A 27903-nucleotide genomic window follows, 5' to 3' on the forward strand; every position below is an offset into this window, starting at 1 on the left:
CCCCGACCATAAAATTATTTTTGTTGCTACTTCATAACTGTAATTTTGCTACGGTTATCAATCGTCAGAAATGTGTTTTCTGATGGTTTTAGGCGACCCCTGTGAAAGGGTCATTCAACCTCCAAAGGGGTTGTGACCCACAGGTTGAGAACTTCTGTACCTAAGGGATTGCGATTTTCTCAAAGCCCCAGGTTTTTTTTTTTCCACGTTGGGAGGTGGCATGTTTGAAATTTTATACTTTAAAAAAGTTATTTCAGTCCACCCGGTGTGGCTCTAGTTGAGCGTCGACAAAGGCACCCAGAGTTCGCCTGTTCGATTCTTGGTCAGGGCACAGGTTGTGGGCCCAATCCCCAGTGGGGGGCATGCAGGAGGCAGCCGGTCAAATTTCTCTCTCATGGATGTTTCTCTCTCTCCCTCTCCCTCTCTCTCTCAAATCAATAAAGAAAAAAATATATAGCCCTGGCTGGTTTGGTTCAGCAGTTAGTGTCAGCCTGCGGTCCAGAGAGACCCGGGTTCGGTTCCCGCTAAGGGTTTGTACCTCGGTTGCAGTTTGTCCCCGGCCCTGGTTGGGTTGTGTGGGTGGCAGCCACTCGATGTGTCCCTTTCACGTCAATGTATCTCCCTCCCGCTCTATCTGAACAAAGAAATGGAAAAATGTCCTCGGGCCCTGGCCAGTTTGGCTCAGCGGTTAGAGCGTCGGCCTGCGGTCTGGAGAGACCTGGGTTTGGTTCCCGCTAAGGGCACATACTTCGGTTGCAGTTTGTCCCCGGCCCTGGTTGGTCGTGCGGGTGGCAGCCACTCGATGTGTCCCTTCACGTCGATGTTTCTATCTCTCCCTTCCTCTCTCTCCCTCCCACTCTATCTGTACAAAAAATGGAAAAATATCCTCGGGTGAGGATAAAAAAAAGAAAAATGGCCCTGGCCGGTTTGGCTCAGCGGTTGGAGCATCGGCTTGCGGACCAGAGAGTCCCAGGTTTGGTTCCCGCTAGGGGCACATATAAAAAAATAAAAATAAAAAAAAAAAAGAAGTTAAAAAAAGAAAAATGTCCTCGGATGAGGATAAAAATACATATATTTTTTAATTTTTTAAGTTTCATTAAGGCTTCATTAGCTTACTGCCAGCCATTAAGCTATACAGAGTATTAAAGTATAACTTGGATTTCTGATCCCGTCTTTTTTGGTTAATCCTCACTTGATATTTTTTTCATTGCTTTTTAGAGAGTGGAGGAGAGAAACACACTGTGAGAAACACACTGATTGGTTGCCTCCCACATGACCCTGACAGGGGCCAGGGATTGAATTTGCAACCCAGGTATGTGCCCTTGACTGGGAATAGAGCCCATGACCCTTTGGTGCATGGGCTGATGCTCTTACCACTGAACCATACCAGCCTGGGCCCATAAGTCTTTAAAGGTTCTTTAATTTTAACCCTGATCGGTTTGGCTCAGCGATTGGAGCATCGGCCTGTGGACCAGAGTCCTGGGTTCAGTATCCGCTGGGAGCACGTACCAAAAAATAAAATAAGTTCTTTAATTTTAAAAATCTACATTTGAATCTATAAACATTTGAATGGTTTAAGTGTGAATATGGGATAACATCTATTATCATTTTTGTACATTTTGATATGATAAAGGGGCTATATTCAATTTCCAAATTTCCAAAACTTAACTTCCAAGGAACAGTTTAGGTGATTAGTTGCTACAGTAGCATGAAGGTTTTACCAATTTGGTTTTGAGCTAGTTTTAATTTCTGTTTGGCAGGAATTCTTCTGACAAGAAAACAAGTGATAATAAACTGAACTTATGCTAATATTAAAGCTGTTACCCATGGTTTACCCAGTATTGTACCAAACTTGAGCACATAGGCTGGGATGGGGATGGAGGAGGCAGGTACCTTGACTACTGTAATCCCTAAATTATTTTATCTTTTCCTTTTTTTTTTTTTAGTTAATCCTCACCTGATTAAAATTTTATTAATTTTTAGAGTGGAAGAGAGAGAAAGAAACATCGATTTGAGAGAGACACGTCAATTGGTTGCCTCCTGCACGACCCTGTCCAGGCCAGGGATCAAACCTGCAACCCGGGTACATGCCCTTGACTGGGAATTAAACCCATGACCCTTCAGTGAGTGGGCCAACACTCTAACCGTTGAGCAAACTGTCCAGGACAATGGTTTTTATCTTTGTCTATGCTTTTCAAGCCTGTGGACATTAACCACACATTATTAGTTGCTGGATGTCTATTCCCACCAAAAGAGTTAAGGATGGTTACCACCACTAAATCTCTACCCCTTAGAACAACACCTAATGTAAAGATTCAGTAAACACATTTCAGGAATATCATCGTGTGGATAATGTTTTGTGAATGGGTCTGGAGGCAAGGAAACAAGTTAGTGCAGGGATTCAAATGGGAAAAGCTAAAGAAGTAAACTTAGGCACCAGCAGTGAGAACTGGAAAGGCAGATTTCAGAGATACACAGGGTTTGGTGATAACATTTAAGAAACTGACAGTCTTGCTTTGCTCTTAATACTTAACAGTCTTGCCCTGGCCGGTTTGGCTCAGCGGTTAGAGTGTCGGCCTGCGGTCCTGAGAGACCGGGGTTTGGTTCCCGCTAAGGGCATGTACCTCGGTTGCAGTTTGTCCCCGGCCCTGGTCGGTTGTGCGGGTGGCAGCCACTCGATGTGTTCCTTTCACATCGATGTTTCTCTCTCTCTCTGTTCCTCTCCCTCCCTCCCACTCTACCTGAACAAAAACTGGAAAAATGTTTTCGGGTGAGGATAAAAACAAAACAAAAACAAGTCTTTTTCCAAAATGAAAAGCAAATCCTGTCACTTGTTTATAAGTTATATTGTCAGGCTGGATCCTCATTGTTTATGTGAAGAACCTATCTAGAACTCTAGCCTAAATTTCTTAGCCTTAAACCAGTGACCTTCATTTCCATACTCTCTGTTGTACTGTGATGATGCTAAGTTCAGGAGTGAGTGAACTGTAAAGCTGCTAACCCTACAACTAACAGCTTCCATGAGGAATATACCTGTTCCTCAACCATTGTTCTTTTTTCACAACTAATTAGCCTCTTAGCTTTCTTTCCTTCCCTATCTCTAGCCCTCTGCCTCATCTTGAACCCAGTGGTTCTCAACTATCAAAATCATGGGGCTCTGATAATGTGGATTCCTAGGTCTCAACCCTGAGAGAGGCTTTAGTAGGTGCATGTGGGGCCCAGAGATTTGCAATTGAACAAATACTTGAGATCAATGAAGTGTGGTCCCAACACTAGCAGCATCAGCCCCACCTAGAAATTGGTTAAAATACAAACTCTGGCCCTGGCTGGTTTGGCTCAGCGGTTAGAGCTTTGGCCTGCGGTCCAGAGAGATCTGGGTTCGGTTCCCTCTAAGGGCACATACCTTGGCTGCAGTTTGTCCTCGGCCCTGGTTGGGTTGTGCGGGAGGCAGCCACTCAATGTGTCCCTTTCACATCGATGTTTCTCCCTCCCACTCTATCTGAACAAAAATGGAAAAATGTCCTCGGAAGAGGATTAAAAAAAGAAGAAGAAATACAAATTCTGGGCCCCTAAAAAGACCTACTCAATGAGAAACTTGAAAGGGTAGTCCAGTGTGAGCTGTCTCAAGCTCTTGTGTTGATTGATTTAAAGTTTGACAACCGCCCAGTCAGTGTGGGTCAGTGGTTGAGTGTTGACCCATGCACCAAGAGGTTGCTGGTTCAATTCCCGGTCAGGGCACATACCCAGGTTGTGGGCCCAATCCCCAGTGGGGTGCATGCTGGAGGCAGCTGATCGATGTTCTCTCTCATCGATGTTTCCATCTCTCCCTACCTCTCCCTTCCTTTCTCTCTAAGATGAATAAAGAAAAAATATTAAAAAAAAAAATCTTTTGCCCTGGCCGGTTTGGCTCAGAGGTTAGAGTGTCGGCCTGTGGTCCGGAGAGACCTGGGTTCGGTTCCTACTAAGGGCATGTACCTTGGTTGCAGTTTGTCCCCGGCCCTGGTTGGGTCATGCGGGTGGCAACCACTCGATGTGTCCCTTTCACATCGATGTTTCTCTCTCTCTCCCTCCCGCTCTATCTAAAGAAAGAATGAAAAAATGTCCTCCGGTAAGGATTTAAAAAAAAATTTAAAAATCTTTTGCCCTGGCCAGTTCGGCTCAGCAGTAGAGCGTCAGCCCTCGGATCAATGAGTCGTGGGTTTAATTCCGTACCTTGGTTGTGGTTCATCCCTGGCCCCAGTTGGGGTCGTGCAGGAGGCAACCAGTTGATGTGTCCTTCTCACGTCAATGTTTCTCTCTCTCTTCCTCCCTCCCATTCTATCTGAAGATAAATAGAAAAAATATCCTTGGGTGAGGATTAAAAAATTAATTAATTAAAAAAATAAATAAAAATCTTTCAAAATAAAATAAAGTTTGGCAATCACTGTTTTAGGTCTAAAATGCAGCTTCTAAATTAGTTGGTCCTGCTGAAATAACAGTCCTGTCTAATGTGAGTTTTTTGTGATAAAAGAAATCTATCCATTGTTTAAATGTTTTTATTGACTTTTTTTAGAGATAGAGAGGGAGTGGGAGAGAGCGAAACATTGGTGTGAGAGCAAAACATCCCTTGCTGCCTCCTGTATGCACCCTACCAGGTAAACAGCCGGCAACCTTTTTGTTTTTTTAATTGTTGTTTTTTCAATTCTCACCCAGAATATTTTTCTATTTATCATCAGATAGAATGGGAGGGAGGAAGGGAGGGAGAGAAACATTGATGTGAGAGAGACACATCGACTGGTTGCATTCTGCCCGACCTGGCCAGGGCTGCGGCTGTACTGCAATCGAGGTATGTGCTCTTGACCGGAATCGAACTGTGACTAGGTCTGTGGGCTGACGCTCTAACCACTAAGCTAAACCGGCCAGAGCCAGCTGGCAACCTTTTTGTGCACTGGATGACACCCAACCAACTGAGCAACACCAGCCAGGGCTTTATTGATTTGAGAGAGAAACATTGATTTGTTATACTCAACTAGGCACCACCACTGGTTGATTCAAAGCACAACCTGATGCCCCAAGGTTGTGCTCTGACCAGGGATCAAACATGCAACCTTGGCATACAGGGACAACACTCCAACTAAGCTACCCAGCCAGGGCCTCATTAATCAAATTCTTTTTTTTATTATTATTATTTTTTGTTCAGGTAGAGTGGGAGGGAGAAAGAGGAAGAGAGAGAGAAACATCGATGTGAAAGGGACACATCGAGTGGCTGCCATCCGCACAACCAACCAGGGCCGAGGACAAACTGCAATCAAGGTACGTACCCATAGCGGGAACTGAACCCGGGTCTCTCTGGACCGCAGGCCAACGCTCTAACCGCTAAGCCAAACCGGCCAGGGCTCATTAATGAAATTCTTACCTAATGATAGGGGGGAATCTTTCCAAGCATGATTCAAAAAAAACTAGGAGCTACAAAGAAAGTTTAACAAATCTGACGTTAAAAATTACAGGTTGCCCTGGCTGGTTTGGCTCAGTGATTAGAACGTTGGCCAGCAGTCTGGGGAGACCCGGGTTCGGTTCCCACTAAGGGCACGTACCTCGGTTGCAGTTTGTCCCCGGCCCTGGTTGGATCGTGTGGGTGGCGACCACTCGATGTGTCCCTTTCACATCGATGTTTCTCTCTCTCTCCCTCCCACTCTATCTGAACAAAATATTTTTTAAAAATGTCCTCGGATGAGGAAAAAAAACAAAAATCACATAGGTTGTCCTGGCCAGTTTGGCTCAGCAGTTAGAGCATCAGCCTGTGGACCGGAGAGTCCCGAGTTCAGGTTCGCTTCCTTCTAAGGACATGTACCTCAGTTGCAGTTTGTCCCTGGCCCTGGTTGGGGTTGTGTGGGTTTCAACCAATTTATGTGTCTTTCTCACATCCATGTTTCCCTCTCTCTCTCCCCCTCCCCCCTCCCACTCTATCTGAAGATAAATGCAAAAATGTCCTTGGGTGAGGATAAAATTTAAAAAAAATTACACAGGTCGCTGTGGCTGAGTACCTTAGTTGGTTAGAGCATCGACATGATGCTCCAAGGTTGTGGGCAGGTTTAATCCTCAGACAGGACACATACAAGAATCAACTAGTGCCCTGGCTGGTTTGGCTCAGCGGTTAGAGCGTTGGCCTGTGGTCGGTCCAGAGAGACCCGGGTTCAGTTCCCGATAAGGGCGCGTGCCTCGGTTGCAGTTTGTCCCTGGCCCTGGTTGGTCGTGCGGGTGGCAGCCGCTCGATGTGTCCCTTTCATGTCGATGTTTCTCTCTCTCTTCCTCTCTCTCCCTCTCACTCTGTCTGAACAAAAGATGGAAAAGTGTCCTTGGGTGAGGATAAAAAACAAAAAAAAAAGAATCAACTAGTGATTGTGTAAATAAGTGAAACAACAAAATGATGTTTCTCTCCCTTCCTCTCTAAAAATTAATTTTTAAAAAATTACGTAAGTCAGTGCGGCCGGTGTGGCTCAGTGGTGGAGCATCGACTTATGCAGCAAGAGGTTGCCAGTTCAATTCCCGGCCAGGACACATGCCCAGGTTGTAGGCCTGACCCCCAGTGGGAGGCATGTGGGAGGTGGCCAATCGATGTTCTTTCTCATTGATCTTTCTATCTCTCCCTTTCACTTCCTCTCTCTCTAAAATCAATAAAGGGGAAAAAAATTACATAAGTCAAAGATACCATTAAGTTAAAAGATAAGCCCTAGCTAGTTTCTCAGTGGTTAGAGCATCGGCCTGCGGACCAGAATACCAGGTTTGGTTCCTGGTAAGGGCATATACCTTCGTTGTGGTTTGTCCCCGGCCCAGTTGGAGTTGTGTGGGTGTCAGCCTGTCCATGTTCTCTCTCTCTCACGTCGATGTTTCTATCTCTTCCTCCCTCTTTTCCTCCTGCTCTACCTGAAGATAAATGCAAAAAATAAAAAAGAGCACAGCAGAGCAACTGCATCCCACCATACGTCCTCCTTTTTTTGTTTGTTTGTTTTTTGGTACGTGCCCCTAGCGGGAACTGATCCCCGGACTCTCTGCTCCGCAGGACGATGCTCCAACCGCTGAGCCAAACCAGCCAGGACTGTTCTCCTTTTTTTAAAAAAAAGATAAGTGACATACTAGAAGAAAATATTTACAACATATTTAATGAAGCATTTGGAGATCACTTACAATCACTATGACAAGCCAATAGAGAAAAATCGGTCAAAAGGTAGAAATGAAAATTCACTGAAGAAATAAATGACCAATTAACATGAAAATTTCCATCTTAGTAGAAATAGGGGAAATTCAAATTTGATCAAGTTAATTTTATTTTTGCTTTTTTTTTTTTAATCCTCACCAAAGGACAGTTTTGCACTTATCTTCAGACAGAGCAGAAGGAACCAGGGCCGGGGACAAACTGCAACCAAGGTACATGCCCTGAGCGGGAACCAAACCCGGGTCTCTCTGGACCGCAGGCCAATGCTCTAACCGCTGAGCCAAACTGGCCAGGGCAGATCAAGTTAATTTTATTCACTTTTTTTTTTTTTTTTTTTATCCTCACCCGAGGACATTTTCCCATTTTTTTGTTCAGGTAGAGTGGGAGGGAGAGAGAGGAACAGAGAGAGAGAGAGAAACATCGACGTGAAGGGACACATGGAGTGGCTGCCACCCGCACGACCAACCAGGGCCGGGGACAAACTGCAACTGAGGTACATGCCCTTAGCGGGAACCGAACCCGGGTCTCTCAGGACCGCAGGCCGACGCTCTAACCGCTGAGCCAAACCGGCCAGGGCTCACTTTTTTTTTTAATCCTCACTAGAGAACACTGTTGTTGTTTTTTGCATTTATCTTCAGATAGAGCAAGAGGGAGAGAGAGAGGAAGAGAGAGAGAAACATCAACGTGAGAGAGACACATCGAGTGGTTGCCACCCACAGGACCCCAACCAGGGACAAAGTGCAACTGAATACGTGCCCTTAGCGGTAACCGAACTTGAGACTCTCTGGCCTGCAGGCCAACACTCTAACTGCGAGCCAAACCGGCCAGGGCCTTTATTCACTTTTTGATTTTTAATTTATTTTTTCTTTTCTTTTTTTTATCCTCACCTGTGGAGATTTTTCCATTCATCTTCATACAGTGGGAGGGAGAGAGAGAGAGGGAGAGAGAGAAACATCAACATGAGGGAGACACATCTATTGGCTGCCTCCCGCATGACTCTGACCAGGACCAGGTACGAAACGCAACTAAGGTACATGCCCTTGACCAGAATCAAACCCGCGACTCATTGGTCCGAGGGCCAACACTCTAACCACTGATCAAAAACAGCCAGGGCGATTTAAAAAAATATTTTTTTTCCCCTTGATTGATTTTAGAGAGAGAGGAAGTGAGAGGGTGAAGAGAAATAGAAACATCGATGAGAGAACATCGACTGGCCACCTCCTGCATGACCTCCACTGGGGATTGGGCCCACAACCTGGGCATGTGTCCTGACCGAAAATCCAATCGGCGACCTCTTGATGCATGGGTTGATGCTCAACCAGTGAGCCACACCGGCAGAGCTGTTTCTATTTTTATTTATTTATTTATTTTTTGGTACATGCCCCTAGCAGGAACCGAACCCAGGACTCTCTGGTCCACAGGCTGATGCTCCAATCTCTGAGCCAAACCGGCCAGGGCCGGAGCTGTTTTTATTGATTTGAGAGAGAGAAACACTGATCAGTTGCCTCCTGTTACATGCCCCGACCAGGGATCAAACCTGAAACTTAGGTATGTGCTCTGACCAGAAATCGAACCCACAACCTTTTGGTGTATGGGGCGACACTCCAACCAACTGAGACACCCTGCCAGGGTATAATTTTATTAATTTAATATTAGCCACGTTTTAAAAAAAAGTTTTGGCAAGGATTCTGGGGACCTGGTAAATTAGCAAGATGGTTTTAGAAGTCCATTTGGCAGAATCTCAATCTCTCTCTCTCTGTCTCTCTCTCTCTCTCTCTCTCTCTCTCTCTCTGTCTCTCTCTCTTCTAGAGATAGAAGCATCCATGTGAGAGGGAAACATAGATTGGCTGACTCCTGCATGCCTCCACTGGGGATGCAGCCCGCAACCTAGGCATGTGCCCTGACCGGGAATAGAACCGGGACCTCTCAGTCCATGGGATGACGCTCAGTTCACTGAGCCACACCAGCCGGGCATCATTTATAAGAACATAATTTTAGCCCTGGCCAGTTTGGCTCAGCGATTGGAGCAGCGGCCTGTGGACCAGAGAGTCCCAGGTTCAGTTCCCGCTAGGGGCACGTACCAAAAAAAAAAAAAAAAAAAAAAAAGAACATAATTTTAAACCATTTAATTTCTAGGAATCTACATTAAATACTAGATGCTTTGCACAATGATGTCGTGTGCAAGCTCTCTTTTCATTCAATATTACATGTAATAGCCATTTGACACAATCCAAATGACCATTTAGTTGTCACACATTCTTATGGCATAATGTGTACTCATGATCAATAAAGTAAACGTAAATGTACTGACACAAAAAGTTCTCCAAAACATAAAAACCAGAAGACTCGTAAGTTTTTTGTAGTGTACTTCCACTGAAGTTTTTAAAAACAGGAATGTAGCCCTGGCTGGTTTTGCTCAGCAGTTAAAGTGTCAGCCTGTGGACCATAGACTCCCAAGTTCGGTTCCTGCTTAGGGCATATACCTCGGTTGCAGTTTGTCCCCACCCCAGTTGGGGTCGTGTGGGTAGCAACCAGTCAATGTGTCTCTCTGTTACATCAATGTTTCTCTCCTCTCTCCCTAAAAAAAAAAAAAAAGTAAAAAAAAAACCAGGAATGTATATTGGCTCAGTGGTTGAGCGTCAACCCATGCACCAAGAGGTTACTGGTTTGATTCCTGGTCAGGGCACATGCCCAGGTTGTGGGCCTGATCCCCAGTGTGGGGCATGCAGGAGGCAACCAGTCAATGTTCTCTCTCATCGATATTTGTATCTCTCTCTCTATATAAAAAAAAATCAATAAAAATTAATTAATTAATTAAATAAATAAAAACAGGAATGTATACATTGTATGTATATGGAATGGATAGAATGTGAATGAGATATATGCGAAATGTTTTTTAATGGTTATTTCTGGGAAGGAGGTGAGATTTTAGGGTAGTGGTGAAAGGGCTTATTCTAACCCTTTATAAAACCTAGAATATGTTTATGTACTGTGTGAAAAATATTGTGGTCTGAGAATATTGGATTTCTGAGGAAAAACTTTTCAGGGTGATAAAAGTTGGGAATGATTGTGGGGAATAGGATACTCAAGTGAAATGTAAACCTAATGGGAATTGAAGAAATGAAAGAACTCTGAAGCTACAGTACTGAACGGATTATTTTCATGGAATTTGAAAGCATCCAAGATAATTGTCAAGAACTGTGGTAGAGACAGACGACATTGTACCAATTACCAGAGTACTAAAAGAATGTGGAACATGACCATATGGATGGCAGTAAAAGCAATTTTTACCTTAAGATAAAAAAGGAAATGGTTTTCGCTCTGGTCTTTTCTTTTTCTCAATCAAGGACATTTTTGCATTCATCTTCAGATGGAGCAGGGGGAGAGAGGGAGGAAGAGAGAGAGACAGAAAGATAGATGTGAGAGAGACACATAGACTGGTTGCCAACCACATGACCCCAACCAGGGCCGGGACAAACTGCAACCGAGGTACGTGCCCTTAGCAGGAACCGAACCTGGGTCTCTCTGGTCCGTGGGCCGACGCTCTAACCGCTTAGCCAAACTGGACAGGGCAAAAGGAAAATGGTTTTCAGTCATAAATTATGGGGTCAGTCATTTGTAATTAACTTCAGGTAAAAAATCAGAGTGGGTCTTTGTGTTTCCTATTGTGCCATGTAAAGTAACTTGTACATGAAATATTACCTGATATCTGGGAATCAAGAAATGTGGAGTAAGGCCATAACATGTCAGAACTCTAGATGACATTATTTGTTCACACTGTTGCCTGGCCAGTGTGGCTCATTTGGTTGAGTGTCCCATGCACCAGGAGGTTGTAGATTCACTTCCTGGTCAGGGCTCAATCCCAAGTAGGGGGTGTGCAGAAGGCAGCAGATCAATGTTTCTATCTCTCTCTTTCCCTTCCTCTCTGAAAACAATACAACATACACAAAAAAAGGAAAGACTATTAAGGCCAATCTCAACCCAAGCTAATCAAGTTTATTTACTTTTATTTTAGACAGTATTACTTATAAATTGTGCTGGTAATCTGATTTCAGAGAAGGACAGGAGATTGCTGAGGGCAAACATTGACAGCAAAGGAATTAGAAAAACAAAAAGTTCACAAGCATAATGGAGAAATGGCTCTATTTATCTGTCTCAGTAACATTTAAGCATTTAGCTTTGAAATATTTTAAAAAATATATTTTTCTTTGTAGATTTTAGAGAGAGAGGAAGGGAGAGGGAGAAACAGAAACATTGATGCAAGATAACATAGATCGGCTGCCTCCTGTACACCCCCACTGGGGATCGGCCTGCAACCTGGGCATGTACCCTGACCAGGAATTAAACCAGACACCACTTAGCCAATGGGTCAATGCTCAACCACTTAGCCACACTGGCTGGGCTAGCTTTCCAGTATTATACAAATATTTTTTTTTTTTTTTTTTTTTTTTTTTTTAATCCTCACCCGAGGACACTTTTTCATTCTTTGTTCAGATAGAGCAGGAGGGAGAGAGAGAGAGAAACATCGATGTGAAAGGGACACATCGAGTGGCTGCCACCCACATGACCAACCAGGGCCGGGGACAAACTGCAACCGAGGTACATGCCCTTAGCGGGAACCGAACCCGGGTCTCTCCGGACCGCAGGCCGACGCCTTAACCACTGAACCAAACCGGCCAGGGCTATACAAATATTTAATAACTCAAATGTTGAAGAAAAAGTTTAAATTACTTGATAATCTGCTAAGAGGACAAAGAAATGTATGATACTTTTCAAAAAATGATGAGTTTCATCCCTCGCCAGTGTGACTCAGTTGGTTGGGCATCGTCCCATGTACCAAGGAAGCAGCCCATTAATGTTCTGCTCTCATATCGATGTTTCTCTCTTTTCCTCTCTCTAAAAATCAATTTAAAAATTTTTTTTTTTTTTTTTTTATCCTCACCCGAGGACATTTTTCCATTTTTTGTACAGATAGAGGGGGAGGGAGAGAGAGAGAGAGAGAGAGAGAAACATCGACGTGAAGGGACACATCGAGTGGCTGCCACCCGCACAACCAACCAGGGCCGGGGACAAACTGCAACCGAAGTATGTGCCCTTAGCGGGAACCGAACCCGGGTCTCTCCGGACCGCAGGCCCACGCTCTAACCGCTGAGCCAAACTGGCCAGGGCTAAAAAAATTTTTTTAAAGAGTGATGAGCCTGGCCAGTATGGTTCAGTGGTTGAATGTTAACCCATGCACCAAAAGGTCACCGGTTTGATTCCTGGTCAGGGCGCATGCCCAGGTTGTAGGCCAAGTCTCCATTGCGGGGCATGCAAGAGGTGGGCAATCGATGTTCTCTCTCATCGATGTTTCTATCTCTCTCTTCCTCTCTCTCTAAAATCAATAAAGAAAAAAATATTAAAAATTAATTTAAAAAATAAAATTTGAAAATAAATTGTACATCTAGTATTAACTGATGCAGCCCATTGAAATTACCTTTGATCGGCTTCACAATGGAATGAATTCCTGGTTGCCAAACTCAATAGGTCCTTTTCAGCCCTTGTTTTATATGATGATTATGTGATTGATACTATTGACCACCTTTCTCCTTAATATTGTTTCCTTGATTTTTAACACTAATGTCCTTAGTCTTATTCTTCTGCTGCTTCTTTTTGGGTTCATTTTTCTCTGCCTGTTCCATACATGTTGCTGTTTTCCTTGGGTTCTATCCCTCTTAACAGGCAAATTACCATAAGCACTTTAAATTTAACATTCTCTTCCTGTTTTCTCCTTTATTTTTATTTAAAACTTTTTTTTTCCTTTATTGAATTTAGAGAGAAAGGAAGGCAGAGGGAGAGAGAGATAGAAACATAAATGAGAGAGAATATCAATTGGCTGTCTCTTGCATGGCCCCCACTGGGGATTTGGTCCACAACCTGCACATGTGCCATGACCGGGAATCGAATCAGTGACTTCTTCATGCATGGGTTGACGCTCAAACACTGAGCCACACCGGCCTGGCTGTTTTCTCCTTTAAATTCTTCAATAGCTAGCCTAGCTCTACATTGCCAAACAGAAAACTGTCATTATATGCAGCAAAATGGGCTCGTGGGAGAAAGTTTGGGGAAGATAGGTCCATGCTGAACTACTCCATATGGTCATGTTTGTTCTAACAGATTAAGAGTATTCCCCCTTGCTTCCCCCAAATATCTCTGAATAGAATCAATACTACAGAAAAGGATGCCCTGTTTATTATATGATTTTCCATACTCAAGGAACACTTCCACACACCTGGCTCCTGCTTCTCTTTTTATACTCATCCCTTTGTTGCCCACTTTGTCCCTTCTTCACCTGTTTTTCCATGAAAGGAATATGTGTTTCAGGCAAACATGTGCTTGTAATATTCCTCCTCCCTATTTTTTTTTTTTTTTATCCTCACCCGGGGATATTTTTCCATTTTTTGTACAGATAGAGTATGGGAGGGAGAGAGAGGAAGGGAGAGAGAGAGAGAAACATCGACGTGAAGGGACACATCGAGTGGCTGCCACCCGCACGACCAACCAGGGCCAGGGACAAACTGCAACCGAAGTACGTGCCCTTAGCAGGAACCGAACCCAGGTCTCTCCGGACCGCAGGCCGACGCTCTAACCGCTGAGCCAAACCGGCCAGGGCTCCTCCTTCCTATTTACTCAAGGAATTTCTACTCCTGTTTCACAATAGATCTATCAGCCTCTTTCACTCTGGGGCAATTCCCTACACCTCTAGGTGACCCAAATGTATCCCCTGCTTCTTCATGCATCCACTGAACCAGGACCCATCACACTTCACTGCATTGTTCGCTCCTTTGTCTTTCGTAAAAGGGAGCTCCTACGTCTTATTTATGTCTCTTTAATGCCTAACACACACTTGTTAAATGACTGCTACATTAATTTATTTAATTGTACAGCTTTACAGATTTAAGTGATATTCTGTCCAGATTCCTGACCTGCTGAGCTGTCTGTACACTTCCAATCTCACTACTGCAAAAGAAAAGTCGTGTTTTGACGTTTCGAGAAGGTTCCTGCCTTCGCCAAGGTCACCAGCAGTAGGGCTTAACGAAGTTCCGAACCTCCGCCAAAGAGACTGCCACCCAGCTCAACGTCCGATCTAAGGAGAGAGCCCAAGGGCAACCAGACAGCCCACGTGCTTCTCCACAGGAACTCGGCCCCTTTCCTAAACGTAGTTCCGCCGAATACTGTCTCCAACTGACGTCCCTGTTGTCCAATTAAGTTTTGAGGCTCTGAGGGTTGCACCTAGCCTGACAATGTCCAATAAAAAAAGGAATTCAGATTAGCACCAATTTTGACCAATGGTTAAGAAGATGAGAGATTATTGACCTATAGGAGCGGCACTGAAAGTGATGAGCAGCAAATTAATCCAATGGATGTGCCTACTAAAGCGTAGGCCTCGCCCCAATTGCCGGGGTGTTGGCGGTCGCTAGTACTGCTGCGTTCAGTCTCCACCCGGACTCCGCCATGTTGGGTCTTGTGGGTCGTGTGGCTGCAGTCTCGGCCTCCGGGGCCTTGCGGGGACTCAGCCCTTCAGCGCCGTTACCTCAAGCTCAGCTCTTACTGCGGGCCGTCCCGTCAGTGCTCCAGCCTGGTAAGTACCTTTTCCTGGGAGCTGGGTTTATTTCTGCCGCTGAATGACCTTGAGCCGGGGGCGATTGTCGCTCGGGCCTAAGGTATCCGGTGCTAGAAGGACGCCACGGCCAGCTCCCTTCTGTCTAATGGAAAGAGAACAGGTTCCCCCTTGGGAGCTTTATTCGATCTAATTTCGTTTCATTTTGGAAAAGGGGAGCGCGGTGTGACGGAGAAGTGCGGGCAGGTGCAATGACCTTCCGGTGGAATGGGGGCACCGAGGTCTGGAATAATGGGGTTTTGTGCATGAGGATGGAAGATCGTGCAGGCGCTTTCTGGGTTCATGCACGGTCCTCCTTCTGGACACGCCTTCCCTGCAAGCGGAAGGAGGTCGGGCCCGGGCTGAATTCACAAGTCCTTGTGGGTTAAGTCCGGGCTTCCAGTGACCTTTTAACTGCCCTGACCCTAGCCCCTTCCAATATCTTTTTTGTCTGTTAGCCAGAGACTATGCCGCCCAAACATCTCCTTCGCCAAAGGCTGGCACTGCCACTGGGCGTATCGTGGCCGTCATCGGTGCAGTGGTGGACGTACAGTTTGATGAAGGACTACCACCCATCCTAAATGCCCTAGAAGTGCAAGGCAGGGAGACCAGGCTGGTTTTGGAGGTGGCTCAGCATTTGGGTAAGTAGAATTTTCTAGGGATAGAAAAGGATTTGTTTAGCTCAAATATCCCCCAAATCAGGCTATCTTCCTTCTATGATGATTTTATCACAGTGACTTTCGTTCTTCTGAGTTTGCTGAAGCCACATTTAGGTACTGAGAAGGAGTCTTGGTTGACTTAGGTCTCTCATGCCACCTACACTATATTAAATACCATGAAGCCAACTTGTTTCTATGTATCACCCTGCAGCAATTACTTTATCTGACAGGTGAGAGCACAGTAAGGACCATTGCCATGGATGGTACAGAAGGCTTGGTAAGAGGCCAGAAAGTCCTGGATTCTGGTGCTCCAATTAAAATACCTGTTGGTCCTGAGACCTTGGGCAGAATTATGAATGTCATTGGAGAACCTATTGATGAGAGAGGCCCCATCAAAACCAAACAGTAAGTATCCCTCTTGCTGCATCTATACACAGAACTGTTTTCTTTTAGTGTTAAACATTAGCTGACACCTTTTAGTGTGGCAGAATTTTCTTGTGGAGATTACTTAAAATGCTGACATATTCAATTATTAAAGCCACATAATGCAGTTTCTTCCAAAGAAAATTAAGGATTCAGAAATTCTGATGATAAAAAACCTGCTACTTAGGACCCAAGTTGATTATTTAAGTGAGTTTTAATACCAGTGGCTTATGTTGTGGGGTTTCCAAAACTTGCATGACTTGTATTTCTGTTGGTATGTGAAGAAGTGCTGTTAGGTTAGGACTCAGTAAAAGAAAAACCTTTGACAGTTGGAAGTTGTCAGGTAAAGGGATTATAGTTTCCTGAGATAATGAAATCCCCTCAGTAAGAGATGAGACTGAGTAAAGGGTTAGACTTGAGAATTGAGAGGAACCTTTCAACAAGATAAGTAGACACTGGTCTTTTCTGCCTTTGCAGATTTGCTCCTATTCATGCTGAGGCTCCTGAGTTCATTGAGATGAGTGTTGAACAGGAAATTTTGGTTACTGGTATCAAGGTTGTGGATCTCCTGGCTCCATATGCCAAAGGTGGCAAAATTGGTATGTTAGTGGTGGGTACATATTTTCCCAACCTAATGTGGGAAGAAAAAATTCTACCATATTATGAAGTGGGTATTGAGATCTATCCCTCACTGATGAATAGCTTCTGACTTTCGTTCTTCTGAGTTTGCTGAAGCCAGATGCCATACCTGAGAAGGAAAAAGATGGAAAGACTTTTTTTTTTTCAATTTGCTTCTTTGGGAACATAGAACTCTTAACAATGTTTTTTTCTCAATCTCTCCTAGGGCTCTTTGGAGGTGCGGGAGTTGGCAAGACTGTACTGATCATGGAGTTAATCAACAATGTTGCCAAAGCCCATGGTGGTTATTCTGTGTTTGCTGGTGTTGGGGAGAGAACCCGTGAGGGCAATGACTTATACCATGAAATGATTGAGTCTGGGGTTATCAACTTAAAAGATGCTACCTCCAAGGTGAGCACAGAACTGATTGGTGTCCACATAGTAGGTGTGCTAGAAAATTATTTTAGTTGACTGCATTGCTAGCTGAAGCCATAGTTTTTGGTTTTGTTTTAGTGTCCCACGAACTACAAAGGGAATTTCTGTCAGTGTTTTCCCTCCAATTTGTAATACACTAAAACACATTGTTTTTTCCCCTCTTTGATATTAGATTACATTTCCAGACTTTTTATGGTAGATAGACCCATCAGTTAATTGAAAGCTAATTTTGGGGGGAGTTGGAGGTGGTTCATGTGTCTCATATAACCCTATTTTTTGTGCCTTTCACTTACAATTTTCCTTTCTACTGTCTCGGTAGTTTACAGACTTTTACCTCAGTAATACCAGAAATCATCTTTTGTGTTTTTGAACTGTAAATCTAAAAGGAAAACGAAATTTGTGAATAGAAACATTAACACCTTCTGAGAAGGAGGATTTTTCATAGTTTAGCTGATTTGGGGACCTTGGGTATGTGGCTTTCATACCCCCTTCAGGTTTTCCTTTTTCTTTTTCTTTTCCCCAGGGAGAGCGCTAACACAATCCCCCACTAATACAAATTATGCAGTTGAATTTCCCACATTTGGATAAGTCTGTCTTTGGAGACTACACACATGAACCCCGAGCTCCACGTTCAGGTTTTCTGATTGTGTATGATTACTGCAGGTAGCACTGGTGTACGGTCAGATGAATGAACCACCTGGTGCTCGTGCCCGGGTAGCTCTGACTGGACTGACTGTGGCTGAATACTTCAGAGACCAAGAAGGTCAAGATGTACTGCTCTTCATTGATAACATCTTTCGCTTCACCCAGGCTGGCTCAGAGGTAAGAGAGAGCTTGAGAGGACCTGGTTCATTTGACCTTTCTTTGGAATGATGCAGATGAGGCTAAAGATGTAGACACCTAAGACCTTTTTGTTCTTAGGGTTTTTTGTTTTGTTTTTAAGGTGTCTGCCTTATTGGGCAGAATCCCTTCTGCTGTAGGCTACCAGCCTACCCTGGCTACTGATATGGGTACCATGCAGGAAAGGATCACTACTACCAAGAAGGGATCTATCACTTCTGTACAGGTAAGAACAATTAAATAAGTGAAAGTTTAATTTGCATAAAGACATGTACAGAGGTATAAAGAACCCTACTAACTTACATCTCAAGAGGCTTTTAACTGAGTTCTTGTGCTCCCTGAAATAATGGGTAAAGTTTTGTGTGTTCATGTTAAAAATGCTAAAAGACTAAGAAACATTCATCTAAAGTAATTGAAGGTATACATGTAAATGTAGATCACAGAGTAGTAGTTTCTAGCCTGAGGGGGAGTCTGGAACTACATGGAAATTGAGCGGTAAATGTGTATTGTATTACTGTACTACAAATTTTTAAATGTTTTTGATGGTGGCTGGCTGGTGTGGCTCAGTGGTTGAGTGTCGACCCATGCACCAAGAGGTCGCAGTTCGATTCCTGGTCAGGGCACATGCCCAGGTTGTGGGCCCCATCCCCAGTGGGGGGCATGCAGGAGGCAGCCAATCAATGTTCTCTCTTACCCATGTTTCTATCTCTCTCTCTCTCTCCCCCTTCCTCTCTCTCTAAAATCAATAAAGAAAAAATATTTTAAAAAAATGTTTTTGATGGTGTGTATGGTAAAATTATCTACAAATATGTCTAAGTTGTTTAGTAATGTTCATGATTCATTTTTCTAGTGAACTATTGTAGTAGTACAAGTTTTTTTTTGTTTTCACTAAAAAAGGGAGTATAGCCCTGGCTGGTATTATTCAGATATTTGAGCATTATCCTATGCACCAAAATGTCACTGGTTCAAATCCTGGTCAGGGCACATACCCAGGTTGCGGGGTTGATCCCCAGGGTGTGTACAAGGCAACTATTTGATGTCTCTCTCTCTCTCCCTCCCCTGTCCCATCCTTTCTAATATAGTGAAAACATTTTTTTTTAAGTGGGTATAACTACAGTAGAGTTAAAATGTATGAAATAGAGTTAAAATGGAGGGTGAAATGACAAGGAATGAAAACAAAAATTATTTTATCACAGCTACAAGGACCAGATAATTTGTAAACGCAGCAGCTATTAGGGGCGGTAACAAAGCTCTTTAGGTGGATTCTTGAATGCTAAGAAGATGGAGTGAGAACGAAGAGAGGCTAGAAAAGGGGATGGTTTAAGAACAATTACTTGGCTTTGACTTTCTGTTGATTCTCATGGCTTCTTGACTCACTTTAGGCTATCTATGTGCCTGCTGATGACTTGACTGACCCTGCTCCTGCCACTACCTTTGCCCATTTGGATGCTACCACTGTGTTGTCCCGTGCTATTGCTGAACTGGGCATCTACCCAGCTGTGGATCCTCTAGACTCCACCTCTCGCATCATGGATCCCAACATTGTTGGCAGTGAGCATTATGATGTTGCCCGTGGGGTGCAAAAGATCCTACAGGTGAGCATTATTGCAGGTGATATTAGTGTCCGTGAAATCATACAGAGGGAATTTCTGGACGGTATTAGGATGAAATCTTTCCTGGTGACTTGTATGACTTGCTTTAGAGCAAGGAAAGATGGGACAAGCAGTTTCTAGTGTGTGTTAATGGGGTATCTGAGTTTCTAGGTACTCGGTCTTTGGAATCCAATTTTATCTGACAGTACCAGACTAGGAGTAGCAAGAACAAGACACTAATCTTAGCTGAGCACCCCGAGTATGTAACTTTTCCTCCACTAACATGTTTCATTTATAAAATGAGGTAAGATGCTAAAATGCTTTGTACAAAGCTCTGTGTGAGTGCAAGGTGGTTATATTAACATTTAGGTTTTTGTCTAAATTAAAGGAATGTGAATATTTACTCCGGGCTCTCTTTTTTTCTCATAGGATTACAAATCCCTCCAGGACATCATTGCTATCCTGGGTATGGATGAACTTTCTGAGGAGGACAAGTTGACTGTGTCCCGTGCACGGAAAATACAGCGTTTCTTGTCTCAGCCATTCCAGGTTGCTGAGGTCTTCACAGGTCATATGGGGAAGCTGGTACCCCTAAAGGAGACCATCAAAGGATTCCAGCAGATTTTGGCAGGTTAGGTTTCAAGTATAAACCTGAACATAAATGGCAGAGAAACTGAAAATCTCTTGAATGCTTGCTGTGTTATGTTCCCATTCCAGCAGCCATCAAACAATGTATAAATAAATATATTGCATCTAATACAATTAAAAAAGAAAAAAAGTTGCCCTGGCCGGTTTGGCTCAGCGGTTCGAGCGTTGGCCTGCGGTCCTGGGAGACCCGGGTTTGGTTCCCGCTGGGGGTGCGTACCTCGGTTGCAGTTTGTCCCCGGCCCTGGTTGGTCATGCGGGTGACAGCCACTCGATGTGTCCCTTTCATGCTGATGTTTCTCTCTCTCCTCCCTCCCAATCTGTCTGAACAAGGAATGGAAAAATGTCCTCGGGTGAGGATAAAACAAAAGGAGAAAAAGTCATTTCTCATTAACTTTCTTTAGAAGTACTTTACTTCTGAGCATGAGACATGTATTACTTTTTGTATCAACTAACACTTAGTGCATTCAAGATCCTTATGAGGAAGACATTATATGTATATATATATATATATATATATATATATATATATATATGTTTTTATTTTATTTTATTTTTTTGTAGAGTGAGAGAGAGAAACATGGATGTGAGAGAGAAACATTGATTAGCTGCCTCCTGCACACCCCCACTGAGGATTAAGCCTGCAACCCAGGCATGTGCCCTGACTAGGAATCAAACAAGGACCTTTCAGTCCATGGGATGCTTAATCCACCGAATCATACTGGCTGGGTGAGGAAGGCATTATCTTGTTTTACAGATTTGGAAACTCTCCTGTCCGGTGGTGCTCAATGGTTAGAGTGTCAGCCTGTGCACCAAAGGGTTGTGGGTTCAGTTCCTGGTAAAGGGCATGTACCTGGGTTGGGTGTATGCAGGAGGCAACCAATCAATGTCTTTCACATCAATAATTCTCTCTCTCCCCTGGTGCTGCCCCCCTGTCTAAAAATTAATGGAAGCCCTGGCTGGTTTGGTTCAGCGGTTATAGCGTTGGCCTGCGGTCCAGAGAGACCCGGGTTCGGTTCCTGGTAATGGAACATACCTTGGTTGCAGTTTGTCCCTGGCCCTGGTTGGGTCATGTGGGTGGCAGCCACTCGATGTGTCCCTTTCACATCGATGTTTCTCTCTTTCTCTTCCTCTCTCTCCCTCCCACTTTATAAAAAATAAAATATAACAAAAAAAAATCAATGAAAAAAATATCCTCAGGTGAGGATTAACAAAACAAATTAGGAGACATCGCACAGACAAGTTTAAAATAACCAGTCCCGATATCACACAGCCAAAGTAGAGAGCAAGAATATGAACCTAGGTTACGCGGCTCCAGACCTTTTGTTTTTTTTTTTTTTTAAATCCTCACCTGAGGATATTTTTCCATTTATCTTCAGATACAGTGGGAGGGAGGGAGAAAGAGAAGGAGAGGGAGAAAGAGAACATCGATGTGAGAGAGATACATCACATCGACTGGTTGCCTTCTGCAACCAGTCCAGGGCCGGAGACCAAACTGCAACTGAGGTACGTGTCCTTGGCTGGAACCGAACTCGTGATTCTTTGGCCCACAGGTTGACACTCTAACCATTGAGCAAAACTGGCTGGGGCAGCCTTTTGTTCTTTTTTTTGTTTAATGTTTTTATTGGTATTTTTAGAGAGAGAGAGAAACATCAATAGATTGCCTTCTGCATGCCCCCTACTGAGGATTGAGCCTGCAACCCCAGGCATGTGCCCTGGCAAGGAATCAAACCGGGGCCTCTTAGTCTATGAGATGATGGTCAATCTACTGAGCAACACCAGCCAGGCTAGACCATTTGTTCTTAATTCATACTGTATCATGTCTTGTAAAGTGGATTTTTGAGGTAAGTTTGTTAAGATTTCTAAGATGACATGAATTCATAACATTCTGACTGGTGGCTTCAAGTGGTGAGGTATGTATACATACACACTGCAGAAAGTTGATATTCCCTCCAGTTCTTACCAGTTGAGGTTTTTTGTTTTTGTTTTCCATACAGGTGAATATGACCATCTCCCAGAACAGGCCTTCTATATGGTGGGACCTATTGAAGAAGCTGTGGCAAAAGCTGATAAGCTGGCTGAAGAGCATTCATGAGAGTATCCCAGCACTCTTCCTCCAAGCTGTTCCTCTCTTTGTCCCTAATCCCAAAATTTCAATTTTCTCTAAGCCACATGAGAGCCTTGATTTAAGACATTGTGTTCTGTCTGAAGAGTATTTAAGGTTTCCAATAAAATGTACATCCCTCAGAATCTTGTTTTCTTGGTCCTAACAACACAGCCAACACTGAAATTATTGACAGTAGTTTGAGAGTGGTGACAAGAAATAGCACAAAGTAGGCCATATGTTTGAAATGGGTCATCAAAAAAAAAAAAAGAAGCCATTGTCTTGGATTGAAGGACAACTGTGGGTCTTGTTAGAAGTGCATATTGGTGCCCTGGCCGGTTTGGCTCAGCCATTGGTCCACAGGGGCTGGTTTGTCGGCCTGTAGACCAAAGGGTCTCAGGTTCAATTTCCGGTCAAGGGCACATACCTGGGTTGCAGGTTCTGCCCTGGCCCTGGTCAGCATTGTTCTGGAGGCAACCGATCCATGTGTCTCTCCCTCCCTTTTTTAAAAAGAAGCATACTTGGAAAAGGGGGTTGGGTTTAGAAATAACTGCTGTTCTAATAAAAAAAGGCAAGGGTTAATGAGTGGATTAAATTAGTTTTTAGGGCCCTGGCTGGTTTGGTTCAGTGAGTAGAGCATCAGCCTGAAGACTGGAGAGTCCCAGGTTTGGTTCCCATTAAGGGCACGTGTTTTGGTTGCAGTTTGTACCCAGCCCTGATTGGGGTTGTGTGGCTGGCAACCACTTGATGTTTCTCTCTTCCTCCTACTCTATGTGAAGATAAATGCAAAAATGTCCTTGGGTGAGGATTGAAAAAAATTTTTTAGGAAATGGTGAGGCATGTTCTGAAGGATCAATACTGATCTGTGCAAAAATTGAATCAAAAGGGCTTCTTACCCAGGCCTTCATTTTTTTCAGAAAGTGTTCTGCTTTCTGACTGATATATTGGGCAAGTCTTGACTTGTATGTGATTGCTTGAGGCAGTGCAGGGTATAAAATGCCACAAGGCCTGTACTAAACTGCTAAAATCCCTTACCAAAGATTGGGAAAGTGTCACAGAAGAATATTAATTTCCAGGGCTCCTAGGCTTGGACTTCTGAACTATAATAATGGAATCAGATAATTTCCCCTTTGTTTCAACTTACTAAAAGGTGCAGGGTTAGAAGAAGTACTCAAGTATACACATTTCAGTTTGAAACAGGTGTCTATTAAAGTGCAAGGTCGGATTTTGTGCCCCTGAAGTTTTTTGGGCCCAGACCCATCTCCTACTTCCCTCTGGTGGTGGGACTGGAGACTGCAAGGACTGATCTCACCATTTTGAAATCCTTGAAGGCCATTTGCTGGGATGTGCTACTTAGCTAATGACTGTTTACAAACCAGCTGGGGCTTTCGTCCTGAGGAGGAGTCTGATCTATAAGCTCCACCCTGAGGCTTTCAAGTTGGGTAGAAGCAGGGCGGGGACAAACATCCAATTCAGAGGCCCCTGGGGGCCGAAGGTTGGGGAGGGGCCTTGGGAGAGGCACTAGGGGTGGGGTAGGGTCCTCTAAGTTGACTCCCATCTGCCTTGAGTCCTTGGCACCACTCTCTTCTGTGTCATGTTCTGGACGAAAGGTGGAGCCCCTGAGCCGCCTGTGCCCAGTAGGTTGCTTCCAGAAAAACCTGGATTTGGGGAAATGCTGTTATGGAGGTGTCGGCTGGTCCTCACTCTTGAGTGTGTAAGAAGCTAGTTTAGAAGGGCTACTTCAGCCCTTCAGCTTTGCTTTCCCATGTTACCCAGATGCAGACCTCGGAACTCTGATCCTAAAGGTCACTTGTATCTCTCCACCACCACCCCTCAGACGTTCACCTCACTCAGCATTCATCGAGAACCTTCTCCCTCTTACTAGCTGCAACAATTTATTCCCTTCCCCTTTACCACTCTTTTTCTACCAGTCACTGTAGTGTCAACACAGATCTAACCTCCCTCCATATTTCTCCTGGTTCTGCCCTGTCCTTGCCTCCTCCTCCCTCTCCACCCAGAGAAAGCCCCGCCCTTCCCTCCTCCCTCTCCACCCCAGTTTGTCACACAGGGACATCACCCTACAGCAGTTCAGGCTGTGGTTTGCAGGAAGCATACATTGGCTTTTTGATTCGTGCTAGTTCCCAGCTCAGTTTGGGAGGATCTAACACCAGCCTTCACGTGAAGGGGGAATCAAGGACGGTGAGGAGCTGGGTGGTCCCGTCCTGGAGCCCTGCCAGCCTGACATGGGTAAGTTTGAGGACCAGCCCCCCCAGGAAGGCCTGAGGGATGCCGGCCTCCCTCCCTGGCTGACTCAGCAGGGGTGGGGCCTAACCTTTGCTCTTTTGGGGGGTGAAAGAGGAGAAAAAGGACTATAGGGGCACAGAGCTTAGCCGGTGAGGCTGTGGACCAAAGGATCATGAGCATTGGCAAGTTCCAGGTTCGAGGAGGAGCCTGAGACTGTACCTAAGGTCGCGGCTCTCCCCACCTCATGCATCCCCACCCCCCACCCCAACCCCTCAGCCCCTTGCTCCTTCTCATTTAATCTGCTGAGATCAAGTAACATCTTACAGTACTCACTCACTGCTGGCCTCCCCCCAGAAAGTAAAGCCCAGTTTTGGTAGCGTTGGAGGATTTTTAAGGCGTCTCCCCCCACCCCCATTTTCTCCCAGGCCTTTTAAGTCCCTGTTTTCTCTCCTCCCCCACCCTGACCCATCACCAGGTGGGGGCTGCACTGAGCAGCTGTTTCCTGTTGCCCCAGAGGTTGCTGCAAGGGTGGTGGTGGTTCGGGGAAAACTGAACCTGCATAAAGCCGAATCTCACGGTCCCACATTAGCCTCACTAGGGCTGCTATTGGCGGCTCCCCACGCTCCTGTCACTGAAAACACTAAGAAGCAAGACTGGTTGAAAGGCCTAGGAAGTCTTTGCCCTCGTGGCTTCCTGATTGCACAGGCTTTTAAACTTGGGCAGTGCCGGGGTAAGGAGACTGTCAGGCCTTTCCACAGCCGTAAGGATGGGGCCTTGAGGAGCCGAAACACAAGGGAACCTGTTCACCGAGTAGAGCTGCTTCTGTGCATTACCCCCAACAGGATCGGCCTTGAGTTCCCTCTCCAGCATCTCCTCGGGGACTTGACTCTCACTGCCTTCCCCGCCCTGCTTTGTGAAAAGATCTTTGCCGGTGCCCCGGGAGCGCAGGCGTAGCCTTCCCAAGTCCTGTTAGGACCCACCGCCATCCCCCACGTCACTGCAGAAGTTTCTGTCTCTTCTTCCTGGGATCTGTACTCTTCCTCCCTCTGGGATCCTTCCTGGTTCTGGCCCCTAGGAGACGCCACCTGCTTCCCCCTCCCCCAGCGGATTTTTCGCGACAGCCCTACCCAAGGGCTTGTCCTTACCCTAGTAGCTCCTGCCCCTTTAAGTGCTATCCTCCGCCCCCCACCCCCCCGCTTCTACCGCCGCCGCCGCCGGCCCAGGGCTGGGGGAGGAGGTGCCGCCGCCGCCCGGCTCGGCCACCTGCGCCGTCGCCGCTGCCGCCGCCCGGCCCTGCTCCAGGTGAGGCCCGGCACCCACGTCTGTCTAGTCCTGGAGTCCCCGGCCGCCCCCGGGATCCCCAATGTCCGGGACTCAGGATCTGACCATCCCCCTACAGGAGCTGCCCTTCCTCTCTCCGCCGCACTATCTACTTGCCATTTCTCCCCTGTCGTCTGCGACCGGAATCCCGAGGCTTCTCACGCCTCTCGGCCAACCTCTCCTGGGTATCCCTCCTGTTCTAGACCCAGGATCTCCCCCTCCCCCGTACCTTCCTAGCCAGAAAAATCTCCCGTGGTCTAGGTTTCGCCTCCTCTTCTCTGCAACCAGCGCTTTCCCACGCCATCCTAACCTCCAATGGGAGGGGGAATAACCGCCACCCCAACTCCTTGAATCCGTAATAGGGGGTTGGGGGCTTAGAGTAGACTACAGCCACTTTTTTGGCCCTGCTCCGCTTGGTCCTTCAAGTTCAACTAAGTCACATATAAAGCTTTTCTGTAGTTGTCACCCCACCCCACCACTCCCGGAATTGGGGGTCCGACTTTAGCCACTCGACAACCAATCCAGGTGGGAAAGGCCCTCTTGGGCCAGTCTGCCTAGGAACGCTCCTATCCCAGAGTCAGGGAATTGGTGGTGGGTGGGGGTGGGGGCGCCCGAATCTTGTGATTCTGGGTTTAAGGGGCTGTTGGGGAATAGTGGGTGAGGGAGGGGCTGGGACTAAATCTCTAAGGGTACTGGGGTGGTAGAAAAGGCGAGGGAAACCCAGCCTTCTCTATTCAGATGCAAAAGGAGTCCACACCCCTAAGGAAATTAGGGCTTTCTTCATCTTCACCTGAGACCATCATGGAGAAGCTCGTTGCTGCCTTTGAAACAGGCTTGTGCGAGAATCTGAGGGGGCACATACCAACTTGGAGAGAAGAGAAGGGGTCATGGTCCTTTTGCTGTGTTATAGGAGAATCTAGCCTCCCCAAAATAGAGGGGGAGGAGACTGTTTTGCACTAACCAGGAGAGGGAGGGGGACAAGTTAAGATGGTTACAGGGTTGAGGGCCATCTCCCTACTAGACCCTATCAACATTATGAACCACTCAGCAAGATCTTTAATAATTACCACACCTCCATTGGGTAATTCTCGGTACCTCTAAGTCCAGCTGCTCCCCCAGTTCTGCCCCTTCTCTTCTTGTGCTCTCACCACCATCCCCACCACCCCCACCCCCTTCCAGAAATGAGAGGACAAGGTATCTGGATTTGCTTCAAACTCTTCTGAGTCTTGTTCCATGGGCTAAGAGGAAGCAGTGGGGAGGAGAGAGTGGTCGGGCAGCAGTTGTGTTTGGGATTAAATACCAGGAGTATCTGAAGGGAGAGAGGAAGGAAGGTAGAAAGATGCAAATGAACCCCTGTCGCACTCCCTTTCTCTCTCTCTCTTCTTCGTCCGAACCCCAGCCATCTGGCTCCAAAGAGCCAGGCACTGTGGCAACTGACCCAGAGTTGTGGTGGTGCAGCAGGAACACAGAGAGGTTGAGAAAGGGGGAGCAGGTGCTAATTTCTCCCTCCCCATTTTTTTAATTACCCGCCCACTGGCCTGGTTTGAGAGAGGTTCGGAGTATTCCCTAGGTACCCTTCTCACAAGTTGCGGGCGGGGGGGGGGGGTGTCATTTACCCCTTTTCCTTTCTAGTAGCTTCCTAGAGGGAAATGGGGTAGGTGATTGGCCACGTCTGATGGGATTGAGGAATGTTTGGGGACATATGGGGTCAGTCTGCCCTCTGTCGTTTGGATGTGGGCAGAAGCACAGCTGCTGCCTGGGGTGGCTTCTGGCAAGAAGTAAACACCCAGCTATTGGGCATATTGACATCTCACCATTATCCTTTCTCAAAGAGCAAGGAAGATCTCTGATTAGAGGAGATGAGGAGGGGTCTTGTTCAGGAAGGAAGGTGATTGTAATCTTTCGGTACCAGATGGGAAGAATGGATCTTGCCCCACTTTCTATTCTAATCCCAGTTGGCCCTCTCATGTCCAACACCCCTTTTTCCAACCGCTCCAGGCTGGGATAGTGCTAGGGGTTGCCCTGGAGACTAGGCCTGGGGCTCGGAAGGGGTGGGAGCAGTCAAGTGGGGCACAGGAGTAACCGGCTCTTCCGGTGCGGAGCCAGCCAGCGGGTGGGTGTGTGTGGGTGTGTGGTGGTGGGGGGAAGGGGCGTGGCTACACCCGTCTGACTGGCACAAGCTCCTCCTCTGC

The 27903-nt window shown here is 45.8% G+C and overlaps 2 protein-coding genes and 2 non-coding genes across 4 annotated transcripts in view; all 4 read left to right on the top strand.

Moving 5' to 3' along the window:
• Nucleotides 1-14583: 14583 nt before the first annotated feature.
• Nucleotides 14584-22293, top strand: ATP5F1B (ATP synthase F1 subunit beta). Its single transcript, XM_036252257.1, has 10 exons — nucleotides 14584-14813; nucleotides 15290-15472; nucleotides 15721-15895; nucleotides 16391-16512; nucleotides 16758-16942; nucleotides 17630-17788; nucleotides 17910-18032; nucleotides 19189-19401; nucleotides 19828-20029; nucleotides 22041-22293. The coding sequence occupies exons 1-10, from the start codon at nucleotides 14687-14689 to the stop codon at nucleotides 22136-22138; spliced, it is 1587 nt and encodes a 528-aa protein (XP_036108150.1). The 5' UTR covers nucleotides 14584-14686; the 3' UTR covers nucleotides 22139-22293.
• LOC118624852 lies at nucleotides 15542-15616 on the top strand. The gene has a single exon (XR_004958516.1). It is a non-coding gene; the product is annotated as a small nucleolar RNA SNORD59 (small nucleolar RNA).
• LOC118624854 lies at nucleotides 16600-16670 on the top strand. The gene has a single exon (XR_004958518.1). It is a non-coding gene; the product is annotated as a small nucleolar RNA SNORD59 (small nucleolar RNA).
• Nucleotides 22294-24229: 1936 nt separating the features above from the next.
• Nucleotides 24230-27903, top strand: part of BAZ2A (bromodomain adjacent to zinc finger domain 2A) — a 38927-nt gene continuing 35253 nt past the window's right edge. The window contains exon 1 of the mRNA XM_036252698.1: nucleotides 24230-24394. The gene's annotated coding sequence lies outside the window, so the exon portion shown is untranslated. The remainder of the gene's footprint in view (nucleotides 24395-27903) is intronic.

The sequence above is a fragment of the Molossus molossus genome, unplaced genomic scaffold, assembly GCF_014108415.1.
Source record: "Molossus molossus isolate mMolMol1 unplaced genomic scaffold, mMolMol1.p scaffold_m16_p_10, whole genome shotgun sequence".
NCBI classification, from domain to species: Eukaryota; Metazoa; Chordata; class Mammalia; order Chiroptera; family Molossidae; genus Molossus; species Molossus molossus.

What these genes read in the sequence shown, in the direction of transcription:
- ATP5F1B (XM_036252257.1), top strand. Translation starts at nt 14,687, where the DNA reads ATGTTGGGTCTTGTGGGTCGTGTGGCTGCAGTCTCGGCCTCCGGGGCC. An exon ending in CCCGTCAGTGCTCCAGCCTG is followed by an intron (nt 14,814 to 15,289) that starts GTAAGTACCTTT and finishes TTTGTCTGTTAG; the next exon opens with CCAGAGACTATGCCGCCCAA. An exon ending in TCACCCAGGCTGGCTCAGAG is followed by an intron (nt 17,789 to 17,909) that starts GTAAGAGAGAGC and finishes TTTGTTTTTAAG; the next exon opens with GTGTCTGCCTTATTGGGCAG.